The sequence below is a fragment of the Delphinus delphis genome, chromosome 11, assembly GCF_949987515.2.
Source record: "Delphinus delphis chromosome 11, mDelDel1.2, whole genome shotgun sequence".
NCBI classification, from domain to species: Eukaryota; Metazoa; Chordata; class Mammalia; order Artiodactyla; family Delphinidae; genus Delphinus; species Delphinus delphis.
In genome coordinates, this window is record NC_082693.1 from 88,133,343 (window position 1) to 88,148,062 (window position 14,720).

General features: G+C 39.1%; 1 protein-coding gene across 2 annotated transcripts in view; it reads right to left on the reverse strand.

Moving 5' to 3' along the window:
- The window catches only part of SYN3 (synapsin III), a 456,321-nt gene that overhangs the window by 356,720 nt on the left and 84,881 nt on the right, over window positions 1–14,720 (reverse strand). For both annotated transcript variants that reach the window (XM_060025558.1, XM_060025560.1), the window contains one exon: window positions 2,047–2,138. In XM_060025558.1, coding sequence (XP_059881541.1) covers window positions 2,047–2,138 — 92 coding nt within the window. The remainder of the gene's footprint in view (window positions 1–2,046; window positions 2,139–14,720) is intronic.

Below are 14,720 nucleotides of genomic sequence, written 5' to 3' on the forward strand. Positions count from 1 at the left end.
TATTGTGTTTTGGTATAGAATTCTTTTTAGTAATCCTGCTTTAAATTTGTTGAGCTTCTAATGTTGGTAGTTTGGTATCTTCCTGAAAGATTCTCAGCTATCATTTCTTATTTTACTGCCTCTGCTCCATTCTCTTTTCCCTCCCTTTATGAAACTCTGGTTAAATGAATGTTAGACCTTCTCAGGAGATCTAACCATCTCTTCTGCATTTCCAGTCTTTTTTCTCTTTGTGCTTCATTTGGGATAATTTCTTCTGCTCTACCTTTCATTTCATTAACCGCCTTTTCAATGGTGTCTAATATGCCATTAAACACAACACTTCCAATAATTTTGGTTATTGTAGTTTTCATTTCTAGAAGTTCTGTTTGCTTTTAATAAAACTGGTTGTGTCATTCTTTATAGTTTCCTATTCCTTGCAGATATCTTCCAACCTGATTTTTTTCAACTTAATATGTATGATTTTTTTCTTTTAAGAATGTGTGTTTTTGAGGGTATCTTTCTGCTTATCTATATTTCCTGTTTCTTCTCATTCATAATGTATATGCCTGGTTATTGTTGACTATGTGCTAGCTATTATACAAAAAGTTATCTGAATAATTATTCGAAGCCTAGTATGAAAGTGCCTTCCACTACACAGGATCTGCTTTCACTTCTGGCATGTCTGGGATTACCATAAACTAAATTTAATGCTTGAGCTTCCCTGGAAGGCCAATCAAAGTGCAATTCAAGCTTCAGTGACTTGTGAGGGCTCATCTACCTATAGTTCACATTCACCTTGAGATGTAGTCCTTTGAGGTCTCAGCTTATTTTGGGTAGGGTCTACCATTATACCTTGAGAAAACCTGGGTATCTCTTTCTTTCTCCCTTGCCCCTGCTAGGCTATCAAAACCAATTTTCAAGTTTGCTAGACTCAGCAGTACTCTCAGGAAAAATGAAGCTTCTGTACTCATTTATCTCTCTGGTTTCCATTTCCTATCATTCTCTTCCTAGTAAGTCCTTACTGTCATGTCAACTCTTTGATGGATTTGAAGATTATCGTTATTTAAAACCAGTTTTTAAGTTGTTTTCAGATAACCTACAGTTGGTCTACCATTACTGGAAATAGGAAGCCATGTAATGTTTTCATTGGCAAATGGCAGGTACTCAGTAAATGATGGCTGATTTAGTAAAATTATCATAATTTCCCAAACATACTCCTTTTTTTTGCTTGTTGGTTTGTACAAAGACTGTTTCCTATTCTTAAAACACATAGAATGCCCATATTCTACCATCTGAAAAGGCTCAGAACAAATGCCACCTTTTCCTGAAATTTCTTCTTGTTGTCTCTACTTCCCCAAATCTGAATTCTATTTCTTCCCCACCTAAACCCTCACAGGACCTAGTCTGTACCATTCTTTGGGTACTTAACTAGATAGAAATATTTTAATACTCTATTTACCTCTCCTGCAGATTTATACTTTTTTGACATTTCTGATCTTCTGAAGAATTCCCTCACTTCCCCTCCAGTTCAGCTGTTTGTATTATAAACAGATTTGGGGGCGAAATATTATATCTAGTACTTTTAGGTGTGATGTCCTGGGAGGGGAGTCTCTGAACACTTACTCTGTTCTACTGCTGGAAGCGGGATGCAGCCTATTCTAATAAACTCTTAACATTTGTACAGCACTTTAGAATTAATAGGGTATTCTCACATACATGCCTTCTACTTCCATGTTCACTATCATCATGCTGCAGATGAGAATCACAGGGCAAGAGAGACTAAATAATATCCCCGAATAGAGCCATAAAGTCAGAAATGGAACCGAAGTCTTCTTTCTCCAAGCCCAGGGCCCATTCCAGCATACTCAGTTGCTTTCCCATATTGTTTGTGCCACCAGTCATTCCTATGCAATAATACCTAAAACTCTCTGGAAGCAGACATTCCGTACATGAAAGCACGTGTAGTAGAGGAGTTAGGTTGCAGGCAACAGACAAAGGGGTTGGCAAAGGGAGATACCCCATACACACCTCTCAAATGAAGGTTTTCTGTACCTCAGTCCACCTTACCTCACAACCTTGGTCCCATTTCTCACAACCTGCATGTCCACCATACAGCCCCCAGTAACATAGGCAGCTAGATTCAACTCTGAGAATTCAGCCTGAAAGAGAAAGCAAAACAATAAGGATTCATCAAATACTAGTGATGCCAATAACTTATAACATTTATTGGATACTTATACGTGCCAAATACACATTTAAACCTCACCTGAAACATAGGAAATTAGTAACATTTTTTATCTCCCTTTTTGAAAGATGAGGAAGCTGAGGTGCAGAGAGACATAGTGACATGTCCAAAGTTGCATTGCTACTAATTTCTACCTCCTTGAAGGTGGAAGAAGCAACTCTAACTCCAGTGGAGGGGACGGTTGGGAGAGATAGGAGGTGGGCATGGAAGAAACTTCATGGTCACCAAGAGAGGGGCAGAGGCAAGAGTATAGGGAGTATTCTTGATGTTTCTGTGCCAGCTACAATCCTGCACTTGTATTTTATTAGACACTTCTGTATCCTTATAAGTCCATCTTTTTGTTGGCTTATTTGTTTGAGCAAGCTTTAGCAAATCTATGTTGCTATTCCTGTGGAATATATCCGTCCTACCAGATTATATGCTCCCTGGGGATAGCGATTTGATGTTATAACCGTCTGTTTCCTAGGGTTGCCATAACAAAGTACCACCACTAGGTGGCTTAAACACAGAACACTGTCTTCTCACAGTTGTGGAGGCTAGAAGTCCAAAATCAAGGTGTGGGCAGGGTTGGTTCTTTCTGAGGGCTGTGCAGGAAGGCTCTGTTCCAGGCCTCTCTCCTTGGTGTGTAGATGGCCACCTTCTCCCTATCTCTCATTACAATGTTTTTCCTCTATGCGTGTCTCTGTATCCCTTTTACCAGTCATACTGGATTAGGACCTCACTTTAACTTGATTACCTCTGTAAATATCCTATCTCTAAATACCTATGTTCAAAAAAGGTCACATTCTGAGGTACTAGGGGTTAGGACTTCAACATAGGAATTTTAGGGAAACACAATTCAACCTGTAACCCCATCCTAGAAAATGCATAGTACTAGACTGACTTACACAGAAGCCAAAAGCTATTTCTTTGAATTTAACAAACAAAAATAACTGCTCACATACATGAAACACTCACTATGTTCCAGGTACTGTCCTAAGCATTTTATACGTATGAATTCATTTAATCCTCATACTTGTCCAGATGAAAAACCGAGGCAGAGAGAGATCAAATAACTTGCACACTGTCACACAGTAGGTAGCAGAGCCAGGATTTAACCCCAGGAAGTCTGGCTCCAGCCTGTGCTTTTAACTGCTGCACCCCACTGTCCTCACTGTTTAGCTGAATAAGATATTAGGTGGATTACAAATGGGAATTTTAGGGACCTAAAAATAAACCACTTAAAGAGAAAAACAAGTTTACATTGAAGGGAAATATCATTTCATGGTGATTTAACTGTATCCCCTTGGAATCATTTACCAGGAATTATGACCGAAGACCTAGCCATCTCCCCAGATGGCTTTAAAGCAAACCCAGAGTGCTTGTGTTTCTTGCTCTAATTAATAACCTCATCATGCTGTGGCAAGGTGAAAAGCAAAAAGCCCTGTTAATGAGGTCAGGTTGGTTAACAGTGGTAATGACCTAGTTATTAAATCTAATGCCTTAAAAATTCAGTCCCATCATGTTTCAGATACTTCATTTGTGAGATTACGAAGAAGAATTAGCACGAAAAGTTGTTGCTTCTGTGCATGAAGCAGAAGAAGTTAGAAGAAAGTTGCAACACAGAATAGCTGGGCACCAAGTATATGAAAAAAGGGAGTGAATCAGAATCTTGGATGGTAGAATTTCTAACTCATAGATGGCAAAGACCCAGGGGCTGTCTTGCTGCCCAAATGGAAGGCCAAATACCTCGACAGAAGACACCCTCAGGCTTGTACATACCAGTCAGAAGTTCATCTTGGTCAGATCCGGGTGTCTACAGTTGTTTCCTGGTCATGGTTTATGAGTAATTACAGAAGGTAGATGCCTGGGTTATAGGGCAGCGAGCCTCTGCTCGGTCAAGCACGGAGAGTCGAGGTAGCAAAGAAAGTGCACCTCTTGCATTTAACTTTCTAAAAACTTCAACAACCACGGGAATGAGCATAGACGTATCTAACCATCTCTCATTCAGGTTAGCATGATGACTCCCCTGGTAGAATCCCAAAGACCAGCCAATTTTAAAGACCCTGAAAGCTCTCGTAGAAACTGTAGTGGGTTGAATTGTATCCCCTAAAAGATATGTCCAAGTTCTAACACTTGATATCTATGAATGTGACCTTGTGTGGAAATAGGGTCTTTGCAAATATAATTAAGGCTCTCAAATGAGATGATCATCCTGGATTAGGGTGAGCCCTAAATATAATGAGATGTCCTTACAAAAGAAGAGAAGGGGTGACAGAGGGCCACAGGAAAGAAGGCTGTGTGAAGACAGAGGCAGAGATTGGAGTTACACTGCCAAAAACCAAGGAACAACAGGAGTAACTAGAAACTGGAAGAGGAAAGGAAGAAGTCTCCCTTAGAGCCTTCAGAGGGAGTGCAGATCTGTTGACACCTTGATTCCAGATTTCAGGCCTCCAGAACACTGAGAGGATAAATTTCTACTGTTTTAAGCCACCAAGTTTGTGGTAATTTGTTACAACAATCCTAGAAAAGTAATACAATAATTTTGGAAATTGGATCCAATTTTACTATTGCATGCAAAGGTGTCAGGGTTCAAAGAAGGTCAACTGGTTTAGGTAAGGCTCCTTTATCCACTTCACCAAACACGTAATTAAATGCATATAAATACACACATACATTCTCTCTCTCTCTCTCTCTCTCCCCCTCTCTCTCACACACACATACAGTAATATATTGTAAAACACTACTATCAGAGTCACTTAAATTTTCTACATAAGTTAACCTTTTGACCTCAAAACATTTTGGTCCCAACTATTTTTAATGTAATGTCTCTTTAAATACTACACATTAGGCATTGTGGTATAGATAAATAATTTTCAAAGAAACTACATTTAAATATAACTGTTCAAGATATTAGCTGATGTGTTTGGTCAAGTTACTAACTGCTTTGAATCTCACCTCTAAAATGGAGGCAATGATATCAGTAGTATCTACCTTTAAATTTTTTGGTAAAGATTCAAGATAGTGTATATGAAGCATCTAGCACAGAGCTGAGACATACACAGGAAGAGGATCTCTGTAAACAGCTATCATTATTATGTTCAAATATTTAATTGTCTTAGTGAGAGTAAACTGAATGCATAAAAAATAGTATAACCAGAAAAAGAGCAACCCCTTCAAATATTTATAACATAAACAATTTTCAAAATATTAAGGCATAAAATATAAAGAGCAAGGACTTTTGCTTAATGGCCACAAGGGAGTAACAGGGATTATATTTACACTCTCATCTTAAACTTAGAAAGCCAGACAAACTATATTAAGTAATAGTTTTCAGACACTGAACAACAGGCATTGCAGGACTGTGACCCCTGCAGAAAGGAAACACATGAAATTACTCCTGTGATTGCCCTAGCTGACTGCCTGGAGGCAATTCCCAGGCGTGGGAGAATGCAGTCAGTGCCCAGAAGTCTCACTAAGAGTCAGAGGTTAGGATTCAGGGATGCTGAGGTGGCTAGAATTTGCAGTGCAGAGCAAAGGAAAGATACAATTGCCCAGAAAAAGACCTCCAGGCAGATCTGTAAGTCTTTGGCTGAGTACTGATCTGAGCATGCATGAAAGGAAAGTACTCAGGGCCAATGATAGAACTATCAGAAAACAGTAGACTCAACACTCCAGACACAGGGCTGGAGATAGTTCATGTTCTCACCCGTCAAAGTGTAAAGACCTTGTAATATGAGTAGAGTTCTCAAAAATTTAGTAGTAGGGCTAAATTAGCCCTGGACTGCAGCATGCTCTGGATCTAAGATGACCAATTTGTACCAGTTTACTTGGAGCTTTCCCAACTTTAAAACCAAAAGTCCCACTTTTCAGAAGCCCCTTCAGTCTCAGTCTTTAACTGAAAGTTCCATGTCCTGGGAAACTCCTTTGTCCCAGGCAGACTGGGATGATTAATCACTCTATCTAGATCTGTCTAAAAAAAGTTTTAAAGGTTTAACAGTTTTAAAGTTTTAAAACTAAGAAAAGTTTTAAAGGCATGCCCTGAAGGGATCAAACTTATGCCAAGTAATTTAACTGCATCCCAAAACAAAGTACAACACTATTTATAGGAATACAACAAAATCCAACACCCAACATGTTAAATTTACATTGCAAAATTTATGAAATTCAATCATAAATTACCAGACATGCAAGGAAGCAGGAAAATATGAACCATACTAAGGAGAAATCAAGAAAAGATCCAGAAACGAGAGATGATGGAAAGAGCAGAAATGGAAGTTAAAACAACTATTATAAATATGCTCCACATTCTCAAGAAGGTAGAGGAAAACTTCAACATGATAAAGAGAGAAAAGTAAAACTTAAAAATGGAAAAAACAGAAATTTCATAGATTAAAAGTATAATATCTTAAACATAAAATGTACTGTATGGGATTAATATCAGATTAGACAAAACAGAAGAAAATATGAGTGAGCTTGAAGAGAAAGCAATATACACTTGTACAAAATGAAGCCCAGGCACAAAAATACTGGAAAAAAAAAAAAAAGAACCTCAGTAAGCTACAGGACAATATCAAACAGTTTAATATATGTGTAACTGAAGTTCTAGAATGAAAAAAAGGTAAGATCATAAGGGTTTTTAAAGGGTTACGGTTAGGAAATATTTAAAGAAAAATGGCCAAAATTTTTCCAAATTTGATGAAAACTATAAACCCACAGACCCAAGAAATTCAGTGAATCCCAAGCAGAAGAAACATAAAGAAAATCCTACCAAGGCACATAACAATCAGCTTACTAACAAACCAGTGATGAAGAGAAAATCTTCAAAGCAATCAGAGGGGGAAAATACGCTTTATATAAAGAGAAGCAAAGATAAGAAAGGCAGCCAATGTCTCGTCAGAAAACATTAAACTAAAAGACAGTGGGACAGCTTCTTTAAAGTACTGAGAAAAAAAAATTGTCAACCTAGAATTTTATATCCAGCAAACTACATTTTAAAAAAATCAAGGCATGCTAAAAACTTTTTCAGGCAAATAAAATTTGAGAGAATTTATTGTAAGTCTAAGAAATGTTAAAGGAAGCTTTTCAGGCAGAAGGAAAATAAAACTAGATGGAAATTTGTACTGACACAAAATGAAGAACTCTGCATATGGTAACTAAATGAATAAATATGAAATATTTTTTCTGTTTTAAAATGTCTATAAAAATAATCAACTTAAAAAATATTTCTGAAATCAAATTTATTCTAGAGGAAATTATACTCATTTGGACCACTTATACTTTCTTGTTTATATTTCTAATTTCTCTGATGACGTTTTTCTTCAAAGTCTCCTTAATTTGAATTAGGGTCAAGTTGTCATAGTCTGCCATGCCTGTAGGCACCTCACTTTCACTCTTCATTCTTCCATAAAAAGTACATTTGTAAATACTCCAGGACTCAAAAGGAAGTCTGTTCCTTTTGCTTCAGCATAGTTCTCTGCTTCCGAGGGCAAACAACTGACTGCAAAACAATACTATGTATTATGGGAGTTTATGACACGTGTGGAAGTAGAAAGTGTAACAAGAACACAAAGATGGAAATGGAAATGTACTGTTAAAAAGTTCTTACAGTGTATGTAAAGTGGTATAATCTTACTTAAAGATAGATCTTGATAAAGATATTGTGAACCTTAGAAGAATGCCTCAAAAAAAAAAGAGGGATAGCTAAATTAAAGTTCACAAATTTTAAGTTTAGCGCTCGATGGATTTTAATTGATTTGTACTTGTATAATCAATATCAGGATGAAGACTAAGAAAATTTCCAGCCTCCCTGAATGCTCCCTCAACTTCATTATAGCTGATATCAACTCTCACACCATGATGCTACCACTTTAATGTCTTCTAGTTCCATAGCTTACTTTTGCAAGTTCTTGAACTTCATATAAATGAATCTCACAGTATGTACTCTTTGGTATTTGCCTTTTTCACTCATCATTATATCTGTGTGATTCATCCATGATGTTGGGGTTAGATGAAATCATTTTACTTCTGTGTAGTGTTTCATTGTCTGAGTATACAATAATACATTTACCTGTTCTGCAGATCATGGACACTCAAGACTATTTCTAGTCATTGGCTATTAAGAAAAAAGGTGTTTTGCACATTCTTGTACATCTCTTTTGGCAGACATATACACTCATTTCTTTTGGGGATATACCTAGGAGTGAAACTGCTGGGTCATAGGATAGGCATATATTTAGCTTTAGAAAATATCACTGAAGAATTTCCCAAGGTGGTTTCATCAATCTAAACACCTATTAGGATTATGAGAATTATAGTTGTTCCATGTCCTCTTCAACACTTGGTAGTGTTTTAAATTTTAGCTATTCTGATGGGTGTTTAGTGGTAGCACATTGCAGTTTTAATTTGCATTTCTCTGACAGTGATATTGAGCACCTTGTCAAGTGCTAATGAGCAATTTAGATAATCTCTTTGATTAAATGCCTGTTCAAATCTTTTGTTCATATTTTTATTTTTTGTCTGCACTTTTCTTATTAGTATGTAAGAGGTATGTAAAATATATTCTGGACACATTCTTTGTTAGATACAACCATTTGCAAATATCTTCTTCTGGTCTGTGGCTCATCTTCTAACTTTCATAATTTTTAAAATGAAGATTTTATATAAATACAGAAAACAATTGTAATAACTTTTACGTTAGTGTTCTTATTGTATTTAGTTTAAAAATGTTTTGCTTATCCCAAGGTCATGTGAAGCTTTATTGTTTTATATTTCACATTGAGGTCTATAATCCATCTATAATTAATTTTTTGCATAAGATGTAAGGTAGGTTAAGTTTTTCCATGTGGTTATTCAAATAACTTGGCACTATTTATTAAAAAGACCAATCTTTCTTAATAGAATTGCACTGATGCCTTTGCCAAACATCAAGTCACTTCGTATGTGGCAGTCTATTTACAAATTCTCTATTCTATTCTATTGATCTATTTGTTTATCCTTACCTCTGTCTCAAGTTGTTTCAGTTACTGTAGCCTGACAGTGTCCTGACATCAGATAGTATAATATTCTAAGAAAGAAGCAACCCAAATAGTACCCAGTGATAATAGGTCCAAAGACAAGGCAGAATGACCACATACCTCTTACCCCCTCAACCTGCTGATCAGATAAAAAGTCTTCCTACTCACCCACTCCAAGATACACGCAGACACTGGGCAACCAGACAACCTCAAAGGCTCTGTTCAGAATAAACTGATTGGATGTTTCCCTAGTGATGTAATTGACTGGACAGAATATATTCCAGTACTATTCCCTAATTCAGACTTCAACCCACCATTGCAGCCAGACCTCTCAAAGAGTTCCTCAGGGGAAAGCCCCACCTCTCTTAAAGGTTAAAAAAAAAAAAAAGAAAAATCAAGAGCTCAGTCCCCTCAGCTTCCCTGACAGTGAAAACAATTCTTAACAGCTTGTTAGTGTGATCTGCCAGCTGGGAGGATGATAAACAAAGAAGCCAGCACTTCTGTTACTTTGGGTCTCCACCTATACTGAGGAATGGTGACTGTGGCATTCCACCATTGCCATGCTTACCTACACCTACAAATTTTTCTTTGCTTTCTAAATGAACTTGTGAGTTTCAGCACAGTTTTAAACATCCTCTATTATTTTAGCTTCTTTCTATTGTACTTTGTTGAAAGCTTGAGCCCACTATCTTATCTGCATTACTTTTTACTTATTTGTTGTTAGTAGGGAGATTTTAAAGTTATATGAAGGCTGCAAATAACTATGATTGTCAAGATTCTGTTTTAGGAAAGAAAATAGTCATGTTATATGTTTGCAGGATATTACCACCAGACACCATTAAAGACAAATAGGTTTTCACAAAATCAGGCATATATATATATGGTCTTTGTATTTTGCTACTCTTGTTAAAACCAGGTGTGCGAGGTTTTCAACATTGATCTCAATGATACCTGAAAGTGCTGGACTATCTGAGTTTTCCTGTTTATAACTTTTAGTAAACATATACATGGAGGAAGGAAAGAATGGTGGAAAAGAAATTGGTCTTGAAGTCTGGGGTCCAGGGAGCTAAATTTTGGATTTAACACTGACCCGTGTATGACCTTAGGCAAACCCCTCATTCTCTCTCCACTTTAATTCTCTTCATCTTCAAAATGAAAGTCATAATCAACATGAGTCAATTACATCTATTGTCCCTTTCATTTTCATCTCTCTTCCTTTCTTAACCAGTGTCTCCTAATGATCACAGAAGGAAAATACTATTATCACAGCATATGAAAAAGAAATGCCAAGCAATCATATTTTTATTAGAAAGTTGTTCACCACTTTATACCCAGCTCCTGGTACACAGCAGGTATTGAAAACATACTTGTAGAATAAAGTGTTATTTTTATATTTTATAGGTGGGCACCTACACATGCTAAATAACTCGCCTTCTGAAACTCTGTCCATTGCCAGATCCACTAGACCATAGGAATGGGGAGGGTGTTTCCAGGCAGAGAGGAGGAAAAAGGCCCAATCTAAGTTTCCATGAACAAAAGCGCAGGTGAGAACACAGGGTTCTCGGATCAATGGAGTAGTGAGATGTCTTCTGTAGCTGGGGCATGGAGTATATGGAGGAACACAATAGGACAGAGCTAGAAAGGTGGGTGGGAGACCAGTTCTGAGGATTTTGAATTCCCTGTGAAGGAATGTGAATGTCACTCTATAGGGTATTAGTATTCTATTGCTGCCATAACAAATTACCACAAATGTAACAATTTTAGACAACACAAATGTATTATCTCACTGTATACATCAGAAGTCCATGTTAGTTCAGCTGATTTCTGTTCCAGGTTTCACAGAGCCAAAAATCAAGGTATCAGCCATCTGGGCTCTTACTGGGAAGCTTTGGGAAGAAGCTGCTTCCAAGCCTATTAGGTTGTTTGCAGAATTGAGTTCTTTGCAGTTGTAGGACTGAGGTCCTACTTCCTTGCTGATTTCAGCTGTGAACCTCTCCCAGCTCCTTAAGGCTGTCTGCACTCCTTGTCACATTGCACTTCCCATCTTCAAACTAGTCACGGCATGTTAAGTCCTTCTCATTCTCCAAAATTTTCTGACTTCCCTTCTGCCACATCTCCCTCTCTAGCCAGAGAAAGTTCTCCGTTTTTAAGGGCTTCTGTGGTTAGACTGGCCCACTTGGATAATCAGAGATACTCTTCCTATCTTAAGTCCTTAATTGTAATCACATCTTCAACTCCCTTTGGAGTATCATTTTCATAGGTTCCAGGGATTAGGGTGTAGTCATCTTTGGGAGACCACTGGGAAACACTAAGGTATGCAGAGTAGGGGAGCGGTAAATATTTAACCACAAATATTTACATAGTACTTTCTAAGTTCCAGGCTCTATTATCAGTGCTAGATATGGTTGGAATCATATCCATTAACAAAATCTCTTCTACAGCACCGTAGATCAGAAGGAAATATAAGCACCTGTTTATAATTAAACACATGTCCAGTTCCAAGAAAAGACGTGCACACACACCTACGAGTGCACACACACACACACAAACAAGATGGAACGCATTCAGTTTCCTGTAAGGTCTTTCACTGATTCTCTCTGGAACTGGCACCTGGCAAGTATGTGATGCCAAGCAGATAATATTACTGAAAGCAAGGGGTATTCATGTTTAGTTACCAATAATTGCATTTGCGATGATAATGATGTTGTTGACAGAGTAGAAAATGGTGATTGCAATCATCATTATTATAATAAGTTGAAGATGCTATTAGGCCCACAGATCAATGGGAAAGAAACTGAAATTGGGACTTGGAATTGGATGAGTGACTGGAATGTACACAAGAAACCAAAAATGTGTGGGAATGTGGAGGTAGCAGCTATCAGCCTTGACCATGAAGCCTGACTGAAGGAGGGAGGATTTTGACAAAAGAGCTGTTGTCCCGAGTTCCTGAGAAAGACAAGATGCTGGCAGACAGATTGTTCTGGAATCCAAGGGTGGCTGATAAGATACTGGAAATTCCTGTTAGTTAGTGAAGACCTATCTGGTCCAGACTGTACCCCAAAGCCCTTAGAGTGTGCCCCTTTCCATGGCCTTAGACACCCTCTGTAATTTGCAGGAGAGGAAAGAGAGACAAGAGATACACAGATACTGAGCTGACAGCAGAAGGTGGGCAGCCTCCAGTACCTGTCCTAATGCTAGGACAACTTCTCACCCTCTGCCCTATTCGCTAACCTTTCTCACTACACCTCATAAAAAGGAACTGTTAATCTAGTGCTTAGGACATCACAATGCTGCATTAAACAGTGGACAGGGTCATTGCTGGGTTGAAAAGCCAGGCAATCGTGTGTGATTCCGGCTTCCACACTCTGCTTCTCTGTAGCTGAGTGCCTGCTGATCTGGGTGGTCATCATGTTAACGTCCTCTCTCCTGCTTTGCAGCTCCTCAGAGGCCAACCTCAGCATCCATCTCTCTTTCAGCCACTCTCTCCCATGAGTTGGCAGCAGTGAACTCTGATTCCAAAGAGGCCCAGCTGTCCTGCTCTTTCTTTTTACAATTGTGTTCGTTGTACCTCAGAACTATCTAGTAATACATATGTAGTAAGTGATGTCCATGAATGGGATTTTGGCTTTAAAGACAGGTAAGAAGCTGCACTGCTTTGGTCTAGAGGTGATTCAGGCCAGCTGCAGCAGGTGCCCCTGCACGGGGTGGCGGTGGGGGGGTGGGCCTAGGCCAGCTAACACTTAGTGGTATTTCAACTCTTACTTGCTCTTCCTCTTTGTGTTTTTGTCCGCCTTAGGAACCTGGAAAAGGGCTGGTGGTGGTGATTGTCAAGGTAGGATTAGGGGCATTCTCAAGTCCTCTAGCAAGTTTTCATCAAAATTCCACCCTAATCCCTAACAGACTGTTATGTTTACTCTTGGGAAGGAAACTGTGTTATTAACAAATTCCTTTTTAAAAAATCAGCATTCTGCATGTACTGTAATCTTCTTCACTTCTTAAGTTCTTTCAGAGTCTCATAGAGTCTAAGAGAATCATTAAAAGCATAAACAGCAGCAATCATAAAACAGTACTAAATACAAAAAACCTAAGCTTTACACAGGTTGTGAGATCCTACATGACACTGCCTCCCACCATCCCCTGTCCTCCCCAGTTCGAACTCACTCTGTCATTTCCACACTGGCCTCCTTTCCATTGTCAAACACACTGAGCAACTCCAGCCTCCAATCCCCCAGCCTCTAAGTCTTGCTTCCCGGAGCTGGCAGCACACCTCTGCTCCCTGGCGCCCACAGTGACACCTCCCCACAAAGCATCTGCTGTGCTCCAAGCTCAGTTTTCTTGCTTAATCTTCCCCCACAGCATTCATCCCCCTCTGACATAAATATTTCCATCCATCCCAATTAAATATTTAATTGTCCATCTCTCTCACTAGAACAGAAGCTCCAGGGGGCAGGGATTTTGTCTGTTTTGCTCAGAGCTCTAACCCAGCACCTAAACCATTGTCTGGGGAAAGAGAACAGGTGCTCTGTAAATATCATTGAATGAACAGATGCTCATTTTGCAGATGCCAAAAGTGAGGCCCAGGGAAGCAGAGTGACTTTGTCCAATGTTGCAGCTTGAGATCCAAACCCAGGCTGACACCCTTCACACTGCACCAAGTGGCTTATTCGGGGTGACTCGTGTCCTAAATCGCAGAGCTCTCATTTTTACATCTTCTAGTGTCTTCTCCACGTCAGTATGCAGTGTCTGCTAGGGAAGCCTACAGGCCCCTCCTTCACCACTCTGCTTCTTCTAACTGCCCTGTTGATGGCAAGTACTTGGCAGGCGGCCCAAGGCCTGCTCTCAGCAAGAACTGCTTCCTTTCGGTTTCCCAGCAGAGGCCGTGTTTTCAGCTCCGAGGGCCTGATGGGCTCAGTGACTTCCCTGGCTGGCATCTCGGGGCTGAGCTCTTTTCCACCAGTACAGACTCACCTTGCAGACTTTGAAAGTCTGCAGACTCATTCAGTGGACACTTCCAGGGGAGGAAATCTTGTGCAGAAGCAGTGCTGGGCATCTCAGCGAAGGTCTTGGCCACTGGGTCAGCGAGTGCTGCCTGGCAGTACTGCCCGCCTCCCATGCCAAACCCCCAGCTACACAGGAAGATGCAAAGGCACCTCTGCTCATCAGAAAATCATAATATTCCACTGTGTGTGTGTGTGTGTGTGTGTGTGTGTGTGTGTGGAGAAGGCAGGGAAGGGAGAGAAAAAACATAAAAACATGTCAAAATATACATAAAAAGGTAGAAAAATAAAATGATAAAACCTACATTCTTAAATGTTCAAGTAATGAAATATCCAAAATTAGTTGGAGTTTACCACATTATTTTTTTAAAAAATCAACAGCACTGATTTGCAGTTTACGAAGTGTTTGGTATATAATGGTTTTTAGAACTGAACCCCATGAGTCTGAATCTGAGCTTTACCCCTCACTTGCTGTGCAAGTTTAGACAAGTTAGCCTTTCTATG